Consider the following 15923-nt stretch of genomic DNA (forward strand, 5'->3'; position numbering starts at 1 on the left):
ACCCTATGCCACAGCGTTGTTTCGCAGCCTCAGTTCCCAAACTAAAGTAAAAGGTCACATCCTTAGGTCCTACCAGGTACCAGGCACTGCCAAGCCAGTGGCTGCTACGTGCAGTGGAGAGACAGATTTATTTTCTTCCTCATGACAAAAGTCACTGAAAATAGCTGAAACTAAAATGCATTATTCTCAGCAGTAGGAGGTTGTACAGCAGAAACACCTCAAACACAAGAGAGATAGAATAATTTTGTTGATTGGCCACCAAAAAAAAGATTCCATTCATAAAGTTTGGTAGACAGAAAAATAGAAATACAGCCTTAGCATGCAAGAGCCTGTATTGTGCATTAGTTCCTTTACAGGTGAAAAAAGTGCACGTGGAACTGTAGCTATGGGAGAAAAGGGTGAGTTTATTTTTGGATGCATGGCTCCAATTCATAAGGCATCTCAGATGTGCAATGCAGGTTCCAGCAGGGGCTCTGCTGAGAAAGGGGTTGAGGCCAGACTTCTGTTGCTGAAGGGCTATGGGAGCGGTCTAAGTGAAGTCATCTACCAGCAGCCCCCTGCTTGAGTGGCTACACCGCATGTTTGAGAGAAACAGGCGGGGGTTTTCTCTGCCAGTGCTTGACCCCACACACATACCTTCTTAAGCTACCCTTGTACCATGCTTTGAAAATACCTTGAACATGTGCCATAGGTACTTTAGCAGGGGGCTACTTGATCTACAACCCTGGCCTCTGAAAGAGAACTGGGCTTGGTAGATTGCTTAAACAAGCCCCGCCCTGCTAGAGAGTTTTGCATGCTTGAGAGAGTGTTTTTTCCAAGTGTCACTCTGCTGCACATAAGTAGATTCAAACTTAGAGAACTTATCATAGTAAAGGAACAACAGAGAGAAAGTAGGTATTGTCACTGAAGCAGCGCTGCTGCTAGCAGAGTTGGCAAATTAGAGAAGGCAGGAACACCCCAGAAATCTATAAAAAAATGTTTATTAGAAGGAAAGCTGTGCTCTAGCAGACGCTACCTGGTTAAAACACTGCCTTACATGGAATACCTTTACTTCCATTTTACTACACAGGAATGGACCTGTAACATTTCATTGCATGTATTGACAAAGTCACATTTTCCCTTTGAGCAGGAATTTCTTGTTAAAACATGGCTTCTTGTAAAAAATGGCCAGACCTGAAGTGCAGCTTTAACTATTTTACTTGTTACCTTCTCCAAAGGGACCACAGCTGTTGCCTGTGGCTCTATTCATCCAGTAAGTGCTACAGGTACCTGCCTTCCCTTTCCCTGCTGTGCATCTGCAGGCACGCTCTGCCGTTCGGTAGGAACCAGTCCCCCTGGCTTCACAGACAGTCAAGGCATTGGACGTGGCAACCCGCACCAGGCTCTCGCTACTGGGACTGTTTGACGAGGCGGAAGGCTTCAAGGAACTCATTGAAGTCGATGTTTCCATCCTTGTTGAAATCAATGCTGCGAACTAAGTCATTGATCCCATCATCTGTGAGCTCAATGTTCATGTGGGAGCTGAACAGCTTCCAGGTTTGGTGGAATTCCTCAAATGAGATGAGGCCTGTGGAGAAAAGAGTCACCATAATACAAGGTCACCGTGGGCACTGCTGCCAGTCACAGACCCTGCTCGTGTTTGATCTCTCATCCCACCCCTGCTGCCAGCATGTTCTAGAGGAAGGAAAAAAATAATCTGAATTTTGCGTGTGTAACACTGGCTAAAATACAGCTTCCAGCAGTAAAGAGAGGCATTCCAACTTGGGAGAACAGAAGGCGGCAGACACTTGCATTTTCTCTGTCACATAGTAATTTGGTGGAGGTGACTCCTTGAAATCAGGTAACACTCCAGATCTAGAATACACTGTGTTACTGTCATTGCTGTCATCACAATTTTTGTTCTGCACGCAGGCCTTCAAAACATACCATGTTTGCAGAAACTTGCAATGACATTTCAGAAGCTCTGGAGGCAATAACCCCAACTGAGGGAGGAGAAAGATCCAAAATTTAAGCCATTAAATAAAAATGCCTCCATGTGTCTTGAAGGGAGCCGCGAAGTAGAATGGAATACAGCACAGAGACCGACACCCCCTGCGCATCTGCTTACCTGAATGATCTCTGTCTATGATCCTGAATATGGTCTCCAAATTTGATCTGTTTCGATAAATAACTTCCAGCAAACTGGACTGGATGTGCTGAAAAACAACATGGTCACACTCCTTTTACCCATCATGAAGGCTTGCCTTACTGCAGACCTTCCCCTAATAAATGAAAATGCTTTCTGCTCTCAAGAGTTTCCCAGCAATGCTCTCTGCATCAGGTGTGACTTTTCAAACAGGTCTGTGATGACTGGACCCTCTGTGCACCTCTGCTCTGTTGCTTCCAAGCAGAGCTTTTCCAGGCTAACAGAGACAATGGGGACTTGGGCTATGTTTTTTTTAAACGTTGCAGCATTGGCTTTGCTGGGTGTAATTAGGAAACTGAGAATCAGAGAATGGAATATAGTTTTTCTACTTAAAAGTTGCATCCAAAACTACCTCTAGGTTTTGACTACACGTGCATCATCTATTTTTACAAGGGACTGAATGCCCCTGGACCACCTGAATTTATGCAAGCTTTTCCATTGACTTGGGAGTGATTTTGAATTACACAGGAACCAGAACCATGCCCTTTCCTTTGGTTCCAGGTGCTGGAGATCTTGTGAGTTGCTTTATATCATGTGTTGATGGCAGGGGGTGAGTCCTTACCTCTTGACTCCGCTGCTCCATAGCCAAGTCATCGAGCCAGGACTTGTACTCCAGCATGCCATCCGCCGTGCTGCGCACCAGCTGCGGTCTCAACATTCGCCAGGGCAATCCCAGGTGCAGCACTGACTCCACTGCTGTCGCCCAGTTGCTCAGCGTGATCTTTCCTGTAAGGAAAAGGGAGAGTCTCTGAGAGAGGGGCAGCAAACAGCATGTGAGAGCAATGTAAAAAGCTTGGAGCAGTACACAGTCTACCATGCTGCTGACAGCAACAGTGTCATTTCTCCATAGCACACGTGAGCATTTTGGTACGGGAAAAAACCCTGCATGGCTGCTGCACAGGCTCATTGTTGCTCCCCAGCCTCAGCAAGCTTTGGGTCATTGCAAGAAAACAGAGCCATGGGGCTGCAAACATCAGAACAACAGGAAGACGTGAACTTTGGGTATTTTATTATACATTTGTAGCCTACGGCTGGGGTCACCCTGCAGGTCATGGCCTCCAGGACAGCACATGTACTTCTCCAGTGACCCAGAAACATGGAAAACATCCTAGTTTGGCAGCTGTTCCAACAGCTAAACAGGACTTTTGTGAACAATTTTGCTGCCAGAGAAGAAAGCAAGAAACAAGTTCTGCCAACTGCTGCGTCCCTTTTCTTCCCTGCCCCACAAATGGACAGACCTCAACAACACATCTTGGTCCCTGCGCCAGCAGAGCACTCTTGGCAGCCAGAGTATTACCAACTCTCAGCTCCTTCCTTAAAGCTCTGACAGAGGCATCTGTCACTTTCCTCTTCCCAGTGATTTTTTGTCTCCAGGGATGAAGGGGCTCTAGAGACCAGCCAGCCCTTCCCAAGTAACATGATAGATGTGGTTTTCCAATGCTTCCCCAGTAGTCCTGCTCCAAAGGGTTCTCCTAGTACCAAGCCTAAATGGGACTAATCACCTCTTGCTTCTCTGACACCCCCACATTATAATGCCACTCTGAGGCATAACAGGCTCCCAACAGGGACAATGAATAACAGCAAAAAAGAACAACTCTCTGGCAAGATGTGACGCAGCCTCCCCTGTGACAACTCCGAGTGAGAAGTCTCCCGCCCAGCCACACACCAAGCTGCTTCAACTCTGCCCTACCCAGGCATTATCCTGAGTGTCTCTCAGCTCAGTTACCTGTATTGTCCTTGTCGTAGGCCTTGAAGGCGCTGATGAGGGCTGAGGTGTGAGCAAAGAGCTTTTCCCGCAAGGCTCGAAAGGCTGACTCCTCCACTCTGCTGATTCTGGGGGATGCAGAAAAGAGAGAAGCACATTAAGGACTCGCCCCAAAGTGCAAGAGAAGCTGCACCTTCCCAGTCCTCTGGCCAGTCCATGGATTGCCCAGACCCTCACACAACTGCTCTGCACAGCTACAGCTGCATTGCAATGCTCATGATGAGGTACTGCACACCTGGAGTGCAGTTCCTTGCAGCTGATGCAACAAATCCCTGCATCAATTAGTGAAGCAACAAAGCAGAAGGGAACCTCAGCAAGGGCCAAAATTTAAAATTGACATTGAAAAGAGAAGCTGGAAAATCAGCTCCCCTTCAGTACTCGTCCTTCTGATCTTGTAATGCTCCCTGCTCAACCCTTGAGCTTCCCTCAGTCATTTCTGCACAAAGCTTGAAGCCTCCTCTAGCACTATTACTTAGTAAATGAAGCTCTTGAAGTTTAGCTCTGGAATTGCACTTTCTCAAACTCCCAGAGTTTTTCCTTTTGGAATTTTGACTAGGTGAATACGGAGTGACTGAAAAGCCTTGCCTTTGGGTCATAGTGAGAGTGTGGGCTGTCTTGTTCGCTTGGTACTGAACAATATGGGGGACAAGGTCCGGTCCCAGCTTCACATAGGCTCCCCTGTTGCTGCCAATCTCATAGTAGTTTGAGGCCGAAAATATGGTCAGCACCTAAACCCCCAAAAAAGAGAGGCATTAACAGACAGTACATACATCCTCTGCTGTATACACGTGTATCAGTGCAAACAATACAACCAATCCCATCTGGAGTCAACAGACACTGAAAGCAACATGTCTTATGTGGAAAAGGAAGAGCAAGGCAGGGGCTGGCGTGAGTTCCTCGAGGGCAGCGCTGGTCTCATGCGGACCTGGCCACACACTGGGCTTCTGTGATTTCACTGTACTGTCCTGACAGATTTCCACTCTCCACAGTGGTGAGTGGAGCCAGAGTGCCCCTGCTGAAGTCCCTGAAATGACCCTGAACCTTCTGAGAGCAAAGCTTCACTGCAGTAACACTTGTTTGGATGTCATCTTCAGAAACAACTGCATTAAGCGGGGTTATGGCATCATGAGTTTGGGCCTTTTCTCAGCTACTGTGCTCAAGGATGTGCTTTGCCTGCACAATAGATTCTCCCAACAGAATAGGTGGCTCCAGGCTGTCTAACCCATGGCCTCAGCTGGGGACACACTTGGGTATCTCCCAATAAAGCTGTTCAAGGATTTTTTAGGTACTTGACGAAGCCCCATGGAAAGAAATGGAGAGCTGAGAGAAGCCACCACAGAAATCCCACCCTAGCAGGATGGAAGCCCAAGTGTCCTTCACACCATCCCCCTTACAGACCTTCCGGCTGTGACAGAACTCGTAGCCCTCTTGCTTGCACTCATGGGAGCGGATGAGGAACTGCAAGTTATACTTCTCAAGGATCTTCCCTGTCACATCAGGCCCAAAGTAGCAGCCACCACCTCGCACTGTGTTTACTCTGCAGCCCTCCTGAGGCATGGGGTCACTCCAGAGAATATCTAGTATCTGAAAGGATTGGAAAAGTTCACTGAATAAAGTGTACTCAGCAGATACCACCTGTCCAAGTTTACTAAGTTCAGCTGTCTCTCAATCCCTCCCAGGACTGCTGCTATTACCGCAGTGCATGGACCAGAGATGTTAGCTGCATCCCAGCTGAACCACCACACCACTCCACAGGGCTGTCACAGACCTGGTCCACCACAGAGGTGACAATACTGTTGGCCTGGAGCTATGCTATGGGCACCCCCAAAGTGCCCGGGGAAAGAGGGGGGTCTATAAATCAGGTCTGATACAGGGTTTGCCTTTGCTGCCTCTAAGATTTCAAAGAGCTTTGCTTGTCCTCCATCCCAAAACATAGGTCGTGGGGCAAGAACACCCAGCAGATCCTGAGGCCATGAGCAGGCTTAGTATTAAACTCCTTTGCTGTCTAGCCAGGACATTCCACAGCCTCCATAAATCTAAGTAAGTGCTGACTCAGTAACCACTGTTCGGATTAAAGTTTAATCTCTTTAACCCTGACCTCAATATATAGCTTTATGCTGATAAGGTGTGCAGTGCCGGGATGTCAGCTGTAACGTGAAGTGATGATGGTTTCAGAGCATATACATGGGGTTTACAGACAGACTGGTCTAAAACAGGAAACCGAGTTCCCAGGCTCTGACTGACAATCAACTCTTACTGAAACCCAGCTAAAACCATAACTTCAGTCTGCTCTTGGTACTCAAGACAGAGACTCACTCATCAGCAAATGACATTCTTATTTGTTACCTACAGAGCTGACTTCAGGTATGTCACATACACAGTAAGCGATATAACCACCGGCCTCTACAATCAGTCTTGCCTATTATTTCTCTCCCCTGCAGTGAATGAAGAAAACCTGTTGCCCCACTCTATGCCCAAACAGCGGTTTTATTTATACAACACCAGATGATTGCCGTGCCAGAGGCAAACACTGGACAGAGCCTTTAGCATAGAAAGCTGAAAGCCTGGCGAAGAGGCTTACTCGCACAAAGAGAAGAAAGGCACCAGCAGAACAGCAGCTAGCACCAGCCTGTGTGAGTCTTGTGCACAGCTCTTTAATTTCCAAGGGAACCATGCCACAGGATCGGCTGGATGTAGCACTGGTATCGAACAAAACATCCCCAAGCAGCAGAAACCATGTACTCAAAGTACAGCCCTTCCTGACCACTTAACACTGAATGATCAACGCCGGGCTGTCTAGGGGTACGAAGCAATAGGCACCAAACAGCACAAAGCCCATTTGCCTGCCTCTTGGCACTTGGACACCGAATTGCTCCTTAACTCCACTATACAAAGCAGCAAAAGCCTCTGCAGAGAGCTCTGTGCTTTGCCCCACACATTTTGCACTGAGATTCCTCTTAACAAAGAACAAACCTGCAGGGGCACACACAGCCCAGCGAGCTCAGGACCCCACAGACTACTCACCTGCTTCCACTCCTCCTGGCGAGTCCAGCATGGCCCATCCAAATCTGTCAAGGAGACCACACTGGAATAGGTGAGCTCCTCCTCCTCTGACTCACTGATGTCCACCAGCCGGCGACACCACTCAATTTGCTCCTGCACGGTCTGCCGGACCCACCTGGAGAACTCCAGCCTGTTGGCCGTGCTGGGAGCCGGGACTGGCCGGGGCTGCAGAGATAAACTGGGGGCTGCCTCGTTGCCAGCTGGGTCAGCCTCTACTTTGCCCTCCCCATTTATTTCCTGTATTTCCACATTTCTATTTGACTCCTTTCTTTTCTTTCCTCGTAATACAGAAATAAACTGAAAGAGGTAAGAGAGAAAAGAGATGGTCACACCGCTTGAAAACCTGTATTTCCAGCTCTAACATCATCCATTGGCAGACCGTCAAGTGACCAGACCTCTGAGCATCAGTCCCCTTTGCTGTCATCAAACACTGATTAATTGTGGGAGATTGCTAGTGCTGCCCCCTCTGATGTGCCACTCTTGGTTTACAGCTGGGACCCACATCCATCCTGACTATAAAGCTCTCTCTTCTTGACTGACTAGTGCAAGTGCTTGTCATTGCATTTTGAGAAGGGAAATGGATAGTGAGGCAGAGACAAGTTAAATGACTTACCAAAACCCTTCTGGAAGTCTAGGGGGGAAACAGGCTAAGTAACTGTGGGAAAATGTCTCATCATTACCATGTTGTTACAGTCGGCACGAGCATGCCTATTTATCCATCCCACCACCCACCACTTCCCTGGCTATGATCCTTACATCTTCCAGAAGCACCCCCTGCACACACACTATTAAACCAAAGTGGTCCACTCCAAGCCTGCAACTAAACACAGTGTCCAGGAAGACCACCCTTTAGATTTGTCTCATTAACGATCAAGTTGACATGTAGAAATAAGCTGCTCACCACAAATTGGCGACACTGTTATCTTGTAATATCTAGGAAATAAAACCTACTTTGTTCCTTTGAATTTTCTCGAGCATGTCCAGGTCAGTGGTGTCAGAGATGCCCCCATGAATGATGAGGACTTTCTGATCAATTAGGGTGGCTAGGGGCAGCCAGCAGAAAACGTTCTGAATCATCTTCAAGATTTTTTTTCCATGCACCTAGGAGGACAGGTCAGAAAGGAAAAGATCAAACATCAGGCCTTCACAGTTCATGTCTCGTGGTAAAGGATACTCAAGCACATGCCTACCTTGTATTTCTGCATAACTTCCTTGGCAAAACCGTAGCTAAAGGAACAGGAGAAAGGAAGTTCAGTGGGATTTCACAGCAACACTCGACATTGTGATCAGCCCCGCACAGAACCCTTACCGCAAGTTGACCATGTGGTCCTCATGGTTCCCGCGGTTGAGGTGAACCTCCTTTGGGTAGATCAAGAGGAAGGTAAAGAGGACAATGAGGATCTCGAGGGACTGTTTGCCTCTGTCCACGAAGTCCCCATTGAACACATAGGACTTGGAAGGGGAAGGAAGGCCATTCTGTAAAAGTGAGGAATGGGCCAATGTTACAAGAGAGACCTCTCCATCATCAACATATACATCCCCCTGCAGCTGTACATTCTCTCATTCCTGTCCCAGGTTACCTGATACAATAGATCCTGACTCTTAACCCTGTAGGTTTCCAGTGGCAAACTTACCAAAAAGCGAAAGCTGGCAGTCAGGAAGGGTTGCCATTGGTGTCAGCACTTACAAAAACATCCACTGACACTTCCCAAACATGCATCTATCAGATTTCAAAGTCAGCAAGAGAATAAACTGCTGCTTCACAAAACCATTTAAAACCGATCAAATTGACCTGGAGAATTGCATGTGAAGGGCCCGGTTTTGCAAACACGTCTCAGCACAACCCATGAGAAACCTCTCACAACACCATGCCAGTCTCCCTCTCCAAATACGGTGCTTACCTTATAAAATATGAGGAACAAGTCATCCAGCTGGCCGTGCAGGTCTCCTAACAAGCACAAAAAGACAAGTCACAGTATGTTTACATTTAACTTAAGAAGACACCAATAAATAACTTCCTATGAAGTATCTCTATAAATAAATGACCACTAAAATATTTTGGGAAGTTCAAGCTTCCTCACACTGAGGCAATGTACCTGAAGGAAAAGGACATGGAGGAAAAGCTTGAATTGAAGTCTGAGAAGGACAGCAAAAAAAACCACACTGGCTTCTGAAGACACTGAATCAGAAGGTTTGTTCATTTACCTCTTATGTGGCACAAGAAAGTGACTTTCTTCATTACATGGGAGAAAGTTTTACATACAAAATAATAATCAAACTAAATTGTCATTTGACGTGACATTGGAGAAAGGTTTGTTTCCCAGAAGCTGACTGCATGTGAAAGTCTAAGTACAGATCTTTCAGAAATATCTCATAGTTTAAGCATCAGTCTTAGAGTAGAAAAATAACGGTGAAAAGCTTTGTCTCTTTCAAATTTACTTGGTAAGACACAAAGACGTGTTAGTATTCTGGATTTGAATGTGTACACTGCTGATAATGAACACTCAGCAAAAAACAGCTCCAGGACTTTGTTGTTTAAATAATCCCAGGCCACAGAACAGGACAGAAAATGAGTGAGTTTTGAAGCTAGTCCTTGACCGAGTGCAGTTTCTGTGGTTGGGCCCCAGGAAGGTTTGGGGTGACAGAACAGAGAGAAATGTGAATGCAGTTGAAAATTTCTTTAAGTCTTTGCTATAATGTATAACAACTTTAAGAGGCCCAGGTCATCATTATCACCATCTTCCCTTAGACAAATGTACCCTTATCGTTTCCTTTCATACCTCCTCCTCTCCCTGCGTTTTTATGATCACCATGACAGCACCACTGCTCCAGTGCTATACAAAGCTGAATGCTACCATCTAGGGGCATGCTTCGCTCATGCCGTATCCCAAAAGCTCTCATGGAAGCCAAACGCAGAGTACACACAGAAAAACCACCTCCCCTTCCAGACATACCGATCACGGTGACCTCCTCACTATAGCAGGTGGAGACGTGACTGATGTTTGGCAACTGTTTGAGGTGCTTCCTGGTCTCATGTAGAAGGTTTAAGACATAGCGAGCATGGAGCTGCTACTAGGAGAAAGCGAAGGGATTAAAGCAGGAAATCAGTGACCTCTGAGCCACAATGCAGCATAGTCTGCAAAGGCCCCATGGACCCCCCATGGTAGCCTGGATGGCAGGAACTCACTGGGGCAACACTCAGTGCTGACCTACGGACTTATAAACAAGATGAGGCAAACAGCAGGATGGAAGAAACTCACTCAAAGCAGCCCAGCCTCTGCACTTGCAGGGCTGGCAAGAGAACCCAAAAACCCTAGCACCCAGGCGCTATCTGCTAGGCAACACCACCTCCTACAGCAGCAGAAATTCCAGGCCAGTATCACAGAAAAGATGCCGCTCCTCTAGATTTTCCTTAGCCTTTTCTACACTAAACCAGGCTGTGACCTGCCGTACATCCCCAGAACTATGTTTGCTCAAAGGCAGGCTGTAGGCATGCAATATTGGTCAAGATGCTAGAGGCCCTTGGTTTAGAAGTAGTTTGCTTGAAGGGGTTTTGGTCTATTTTGCAGTTCAGCGCTTTAACTGAAGGATGGCAGTAGAACACTGCAATTGTACAAGGACTTGTCAGTGCTGCTGTGTTGGTACCAGACTTCCTCTCAAAAAAGTCACATTTTACATTTTAAATAAGAGTCAAAGTTGCATGGCATAAGCAAACCAAAAAAAGTGACAGAATGTTTTAACAGACTGTCAAGGGGTTTTTTTCCCCTTTTAAAATGAAATTCTGGTTAACATGGACACACAGCTATGAAAAGTTGTTACTTTTGTCAGAACTGCATTTTCAGAAAGGAAAAAAGTTCCCATGACAGGGAAAGATACCACATCATCTTCATCCCCCTTTGCTTAACGTCCTGCCAGCTTGTTATACTCCAAACAGCTTAGCTTATTGAGAAAGCTAAAACCAAATTATCTACCCTACACACTGGCACAGAGAGGGGGGGAAGGGGGGGTCCTTTTGGGATCCTTACTTGTTTCTGTTTGAAAGCTTCCAGCAAGGCAGTTGCATGGTCAGGAAGGAGTGGGAAAGAGAGATGGGGTCCAGTGTAGGAGTCTGGCACCTCCATGGATTCATAGTCACAGTATTTTTCCAGCTCTGCCTCTTTGAAGCTTTCCCCACTCACAAACATGCGACTGATAAAATCTCCTGGATGGCAGATCGGTTTGATTGTTGTGTGGGGGTTTTTAAAGAGAAAGAGACAAGAAAAAGTTAAGTTGGCTCAATACACCATTCTAGTAATTCACTAAAGAAAAGCTGTTTGGTTAGGCTAGAGCTCGTGAGCACTGGCAGTGGCAGAGGCAAGCTCCTAGTTTGACACTGCTACAGAATTTGCCATGGGGTAAAGGCTGCAGGGACAAGTTTCCTTGTGCTATGTGTCAGGCAGTGCTGGCAGCTGCGCGAGTTCCTGCAAAACTCTGGTAGAGCCAGATGGACATCGGTTACCACGGCTAATTGAAATCTTGGACTTTCTCGCTTCAGAAATGAACTCTGCAAAGCCCTGGTTACCAGGGATCACTGAAAAAAAAAAGGCTGGTTTTAATACTGCTTTTAGAAAACATATTGAGCTTTTATTCCCCCTTTTAGTTCCTAAGGAGCAGGAATTGCCCCACATCCCTCGCACAGCTCTGACAGTCTTTGGACAATTCATTCCCTATCTGAATTCCTGGTGTCATCATTCATTAGACTCTCTTGCCTCCCTTTGCCATCCTGAGGGACCAGCACTGGGCAACAAATCAACACAGGGTGCAACTTCTGAGCTGCTGGTGCTACATATGGCACATAGAAACTTACTCTCTTTACTGCTGCTTGGAGTGAAGTGGTCCATGAGATAACTGAAGAAGTTGTGAAGCTGCAAAAAGAGAGAGTGCCCATTATCATTCACCCTGGAATGAAATTGAGTAGAGTGGTAACTTAACATGATCTTCTTCCTGGAAATACGTGTGCCCTTCTCGCGTTCTCTAGTACGTACAACAAATCACACTATTGCAATCTTAGTTTTAGTGTCTTGTGATGCAGTCAAAAAAAGTAGCTTTACCTTCAGCCACACAGACAGAAGTACACCCATATGCCCTTCCTCTCCCTGCCTGACTGCACGACAACCATGTAAAAGAACATTAATCAAAGTTAAACAAACCAGCGAGACCTGCCTATTGTGTTCAGGCTCAGGGAAAACAATGTTAAATGGCTCTTATGGCTCGCTTTCAATACTTAGAGTTTCAGTAGACTTAAGTGGGCAAGAAGGCAGTAGGCACCTTACCTTGATCTGATCCTGCTCACAGGCATACTCAATGGATTGAAAGATTCGCCAGGTGCAACGTCGGCGCATTTCCAGCCGAGCAACATAGCGCCGATACCACCGCTGGATCAAGACGGCTGCCTTGAAAGCTAAGCAGACCAAAAGAGAACCAACCCCATGAGCTGCAGTGGCCACAGCTGAGGTACCCTAATACCGCTCCTTTCCTCACCCTGAAAACTGAAGAGGCCCCTTTCTTTTTCAGGAGCAAGTTTAACAAAACACCAACTTCTTTTCACCATATTGCAACAGGCTGACCTGACCCTGCCTGACGAAAGACCTCTGAAGCAATTCTAACTGGCACTGCTGGCTCCTCAGCACCAGAGTTAACTTACTAGGACCTAAAGATCCAAATAACGTTCTTCAGTATTAAAGGACAATTTCCTCCTATCTGCCTTGATTGTTTTCATGTCCATCTTACAGTCTAGGTACCAGGGCTTTAGGAAACCAGAGATTTGACTAAGGACACACAGGGAGTTGTACTCTTCCAGAGTCTTATAAATACGGGGTTTGTCTACCTTCCTTTAAGCCAAATAAATGTCTCAGTTTTTGCAGCTCTGGACACACTTCAGCAGAGATCTATTCTAGCAGAAACATTAACATACCATTACATTGGAATAAAGACAAAATTAACATCCATAGTGAAAAGTAGGAGACAGATCTTTGGCCACTTAATGACACAGGAGGAAGGAAATGCCAGGAATTTTCAGGTGAAATGGAAGGAACTGACAGATGCTTGACCGTTGGTTCATCCATAGCCAGAACCCAGTACCAGTCTTATTTCAGATGGTGTTTGTGCATACTTAAAGAAAAGTACATTGGTGCAGTTTCCCATTTCCTTTTTCAAGTTCTGCCACAGAACTTTATGTACCTTTAGAAACAATTCCATCCTTTTTAGCTGGTCTTGACCCCATTTGGACTGCCTCTTTACTTTATAGCACCTTCACTGCGCAGCCCTGCTCCTTCATCTCTCTTGTTTATGCTCTGTGTCCCTTCCTGTTCATCTTTGGAGCCCTGTGTTTAAAACATTTCTAATAATGCTTCTCTGTCGTCTTCAGTGGAGGGAGGGATGACTGCTCTATCTACAGGCTGGTGGCCAAATCAAATGGAGACAACAGAGTTGTTGCTAGCCCTGCTGCAGAACCTCATATTCCCTTGGTGTGTGGTTTGCACCTGAGCAATGGGGAGCGTGGGATGGAAAAGCTTTATGAAAAGAAGGAAATTCCCCACCCCTGCCCCAAAGGCAGGGCAAGTGTTGGCAAGAGCCAAAGAGATCACATTAATTAAATTAGCTTGCATTAATTATATAACATAAAACACCCTTCATGCACTTCAGCAGGAAACATTGACCTTTACCTCAATAACATATACTGTTGGTTTATGTATTGAAAATAATAATCCTTCTGATTAATGTTACTCCAAGTGTGCACTTGGAGTGGCAGAGCAGAAAAAGGGAAGAGCTATTGCTGTTCTGCAGCTGGGGAACTGAGTCATGGCAAAGTTGTGGGCAAGAAGGTAAGACTTGGCTAATTTTAGTTCAAGAATAACTTCTGCATTCTTTGTCTGAGCCTTGTATCACGTTGAGAAAATTATTACGGATCTGCCAGGCTATGAAAAGACAAAAAGGCTGACATTTTTTCCTGCAGTTTGGTGCTCCTGATGCTAGAGCCTCCTCTGTAACAGACTCAACACTAGCTGCCTTACTTCTTGTAATTTGGCTGGCATGTAACCAGAATCAGTCTCAATCCCTCTCTAAAACAAGCAACTTCTAGATATCTTGCATTCTCCTGGTCCCCTATCCACAGTGGATAAATATCCAATTACTGCAGTTAGAGTCAGATGTATTTCAACTGAATCCCAAGCAGAAATTCACAGTTATGGCTCCAAACATACCAATGAACACTAGATCCTTGAAACATTAAAAATCAAATCTATAAAAGACTCATTATCAAGCATGCAGTGAGCCACCATCCACAGAATTTTAAGTTCCAGATGGACAAGGCACTGCTTTTAAAGCTACTTTTACAGAGACTGACACTGCAACTGAAAAAGCTGGGCATTCTAATTTACTAGCCCACCTGGGTGATTTTCATCTGTCAGTGTTTGTACTTGTTTAGAAAATAATAATAAAAAGGAAGAGAAAGACTTTTCATGAGGATCCAAACAGTAAACTGAATCATATGTCATCATATAAGCTACTGAAAGCCTGCCAAAGGGCCAGCACTCAATCAAAAAGATTTGAAAGATTTTGAGAACCAGATGCAAGAAATTCAGAGAGGTTTTTCTGCCATGGGAAACTGTTGGCGAGGTATCAGCTCTAATGCAGGGTTTCAAGTAACTAGTTTTACATTACACTGCGTTTGTTATAGACAAGCCATAATCATAAATTAGCCCTGAACTTGCTGGGAAAGTCCATGGTTCTCTGGTGCTATAAGCAACAGACAAGTCAAACTTACTTAAATAAAAGGTGGAGTTTATCACCAAAGAACAATTACAGGCAGAAAAGACTGAGTCACATGGTATCCCACTTTCTTGATTTCTAAAGGTGATCCTATTTTTCTTTTCAGAGCACTCACAAGCAGTTTATACCACACTGCTTTTCTGCCAGTGCTGATGACTGATTGATTCTAACAGCAAAGTAATTTATTTACTTTTTTCCACTTCCTTATGTGTAAAGTCTCACTCATAAATTCCCTTTGTAACAGTGCAGACCTAAGCACAATCCAAGAAAATGGATACTATCATACAGAGGGTTTCATAAATCATTACAGCTTTGAGAGCCATAAACAAATCTAGATTATCAGCATTTAGCTGATGTAATTACACAAAAGCACACTTTTTGCTTTTCTTAGCCACACCATCATATCTTCTTTAGAACCAGATTGTTCTGACTTTGCTAATGGTTCTGCTTCATGAGTCCTGCACCACTAAGACTTTAAAAATGGAGCCCACCAGAAGCAGGAGGGCGATACCATCTAGCTCACCATCAGCACATAACCACATCCTCACTGGCCAGCAACTGATTATGTTAGTTCTAGCAGGCAAATTTATTTTTCTCAAGCCTGTTGGTCTTTTGCCTGACAGCTGAAACTCCTTCTCACAGGATACTGAAAGACGTAGCCTCAACTTGATACTATCAAGAAAACCCAGAATTTCAGAAATGAAACACTTCCACGGCACCCTCTCAATAGCACATGCAGGAGCAGACAGGAGAAGATTACTTCTAAAAGAATCACTCACCATTTTCAGACTTCTGCAGGGAGTACTTGTAGTTGGCATTTACAGAGCTACCAGATCCCATGTTCTCCAGCCAGCACCTCTAGAACGTTGCAGACCGGCCCAGTATCACCAAAACCACACAAGAGATGCAGGAATGACCGTTCCGTCAGAATCAAAACTGTTGCAACATTTCCCACAGTGCTGAGAATCTATAATTAAATATATTAACACTTATTAAGATCAATGAGCAGATGGCCAGTCTTGTGCCCAAGTACATCTTGCAGTACCAGGTTTTTCCAGCCACTTTGTTGGCCTCTAGACAATCTCAGATGAGGATTTCTGC

General features: G+C 45.5%; 1 protein-coding gene across 1 annotated transcript; it reads right to left on the reverse strand.

Moving 5' to 3' along the window:
* Window positions 1-1383: 1383 nt before the first annotated feature.
* PPEF2 (protein phosphatase with EF-hand domain 2) lies at window positions 1384-15662 on the reverse strand (the record flags this gene model as incomplete). Its single annotated transcript, XM_084263599.1, is given in 17 exon segments — window positions 1384-1567; window positions 2108-2195; window positions 2748-2911; window positions 3912-4018; window positions 4536-4678; window positions 5349-5534; window positions 6975-7310; window positions 7965-8114; window positions 8204-8276; window positions 8278-8318; window positions 8322-8489; window positions 8915-8961; window positions 9968-10082; window positions 11039-11214; window positions 11860-11917; window positions 12326-12453; window positions 15602-15662. Coding segments are annotated over 17 exon segments (2220 nt in total). The 3' UTR covers window positions 1384-1388.
* Window positions 15663-15923: the final 261 nt, after the last annotated feature.

This window comes from Gallinula chloropus, assembly GCF_964237585.1.
Source record: "Gallinula chloropus genome assembly, chromosome: 4".
Taxonomy (NCBI): Eukaryota; Metazoa; Chordata; class Aves; order Gruiformes; family Rallidae; genus Gallinula; species Gallinula chloropus.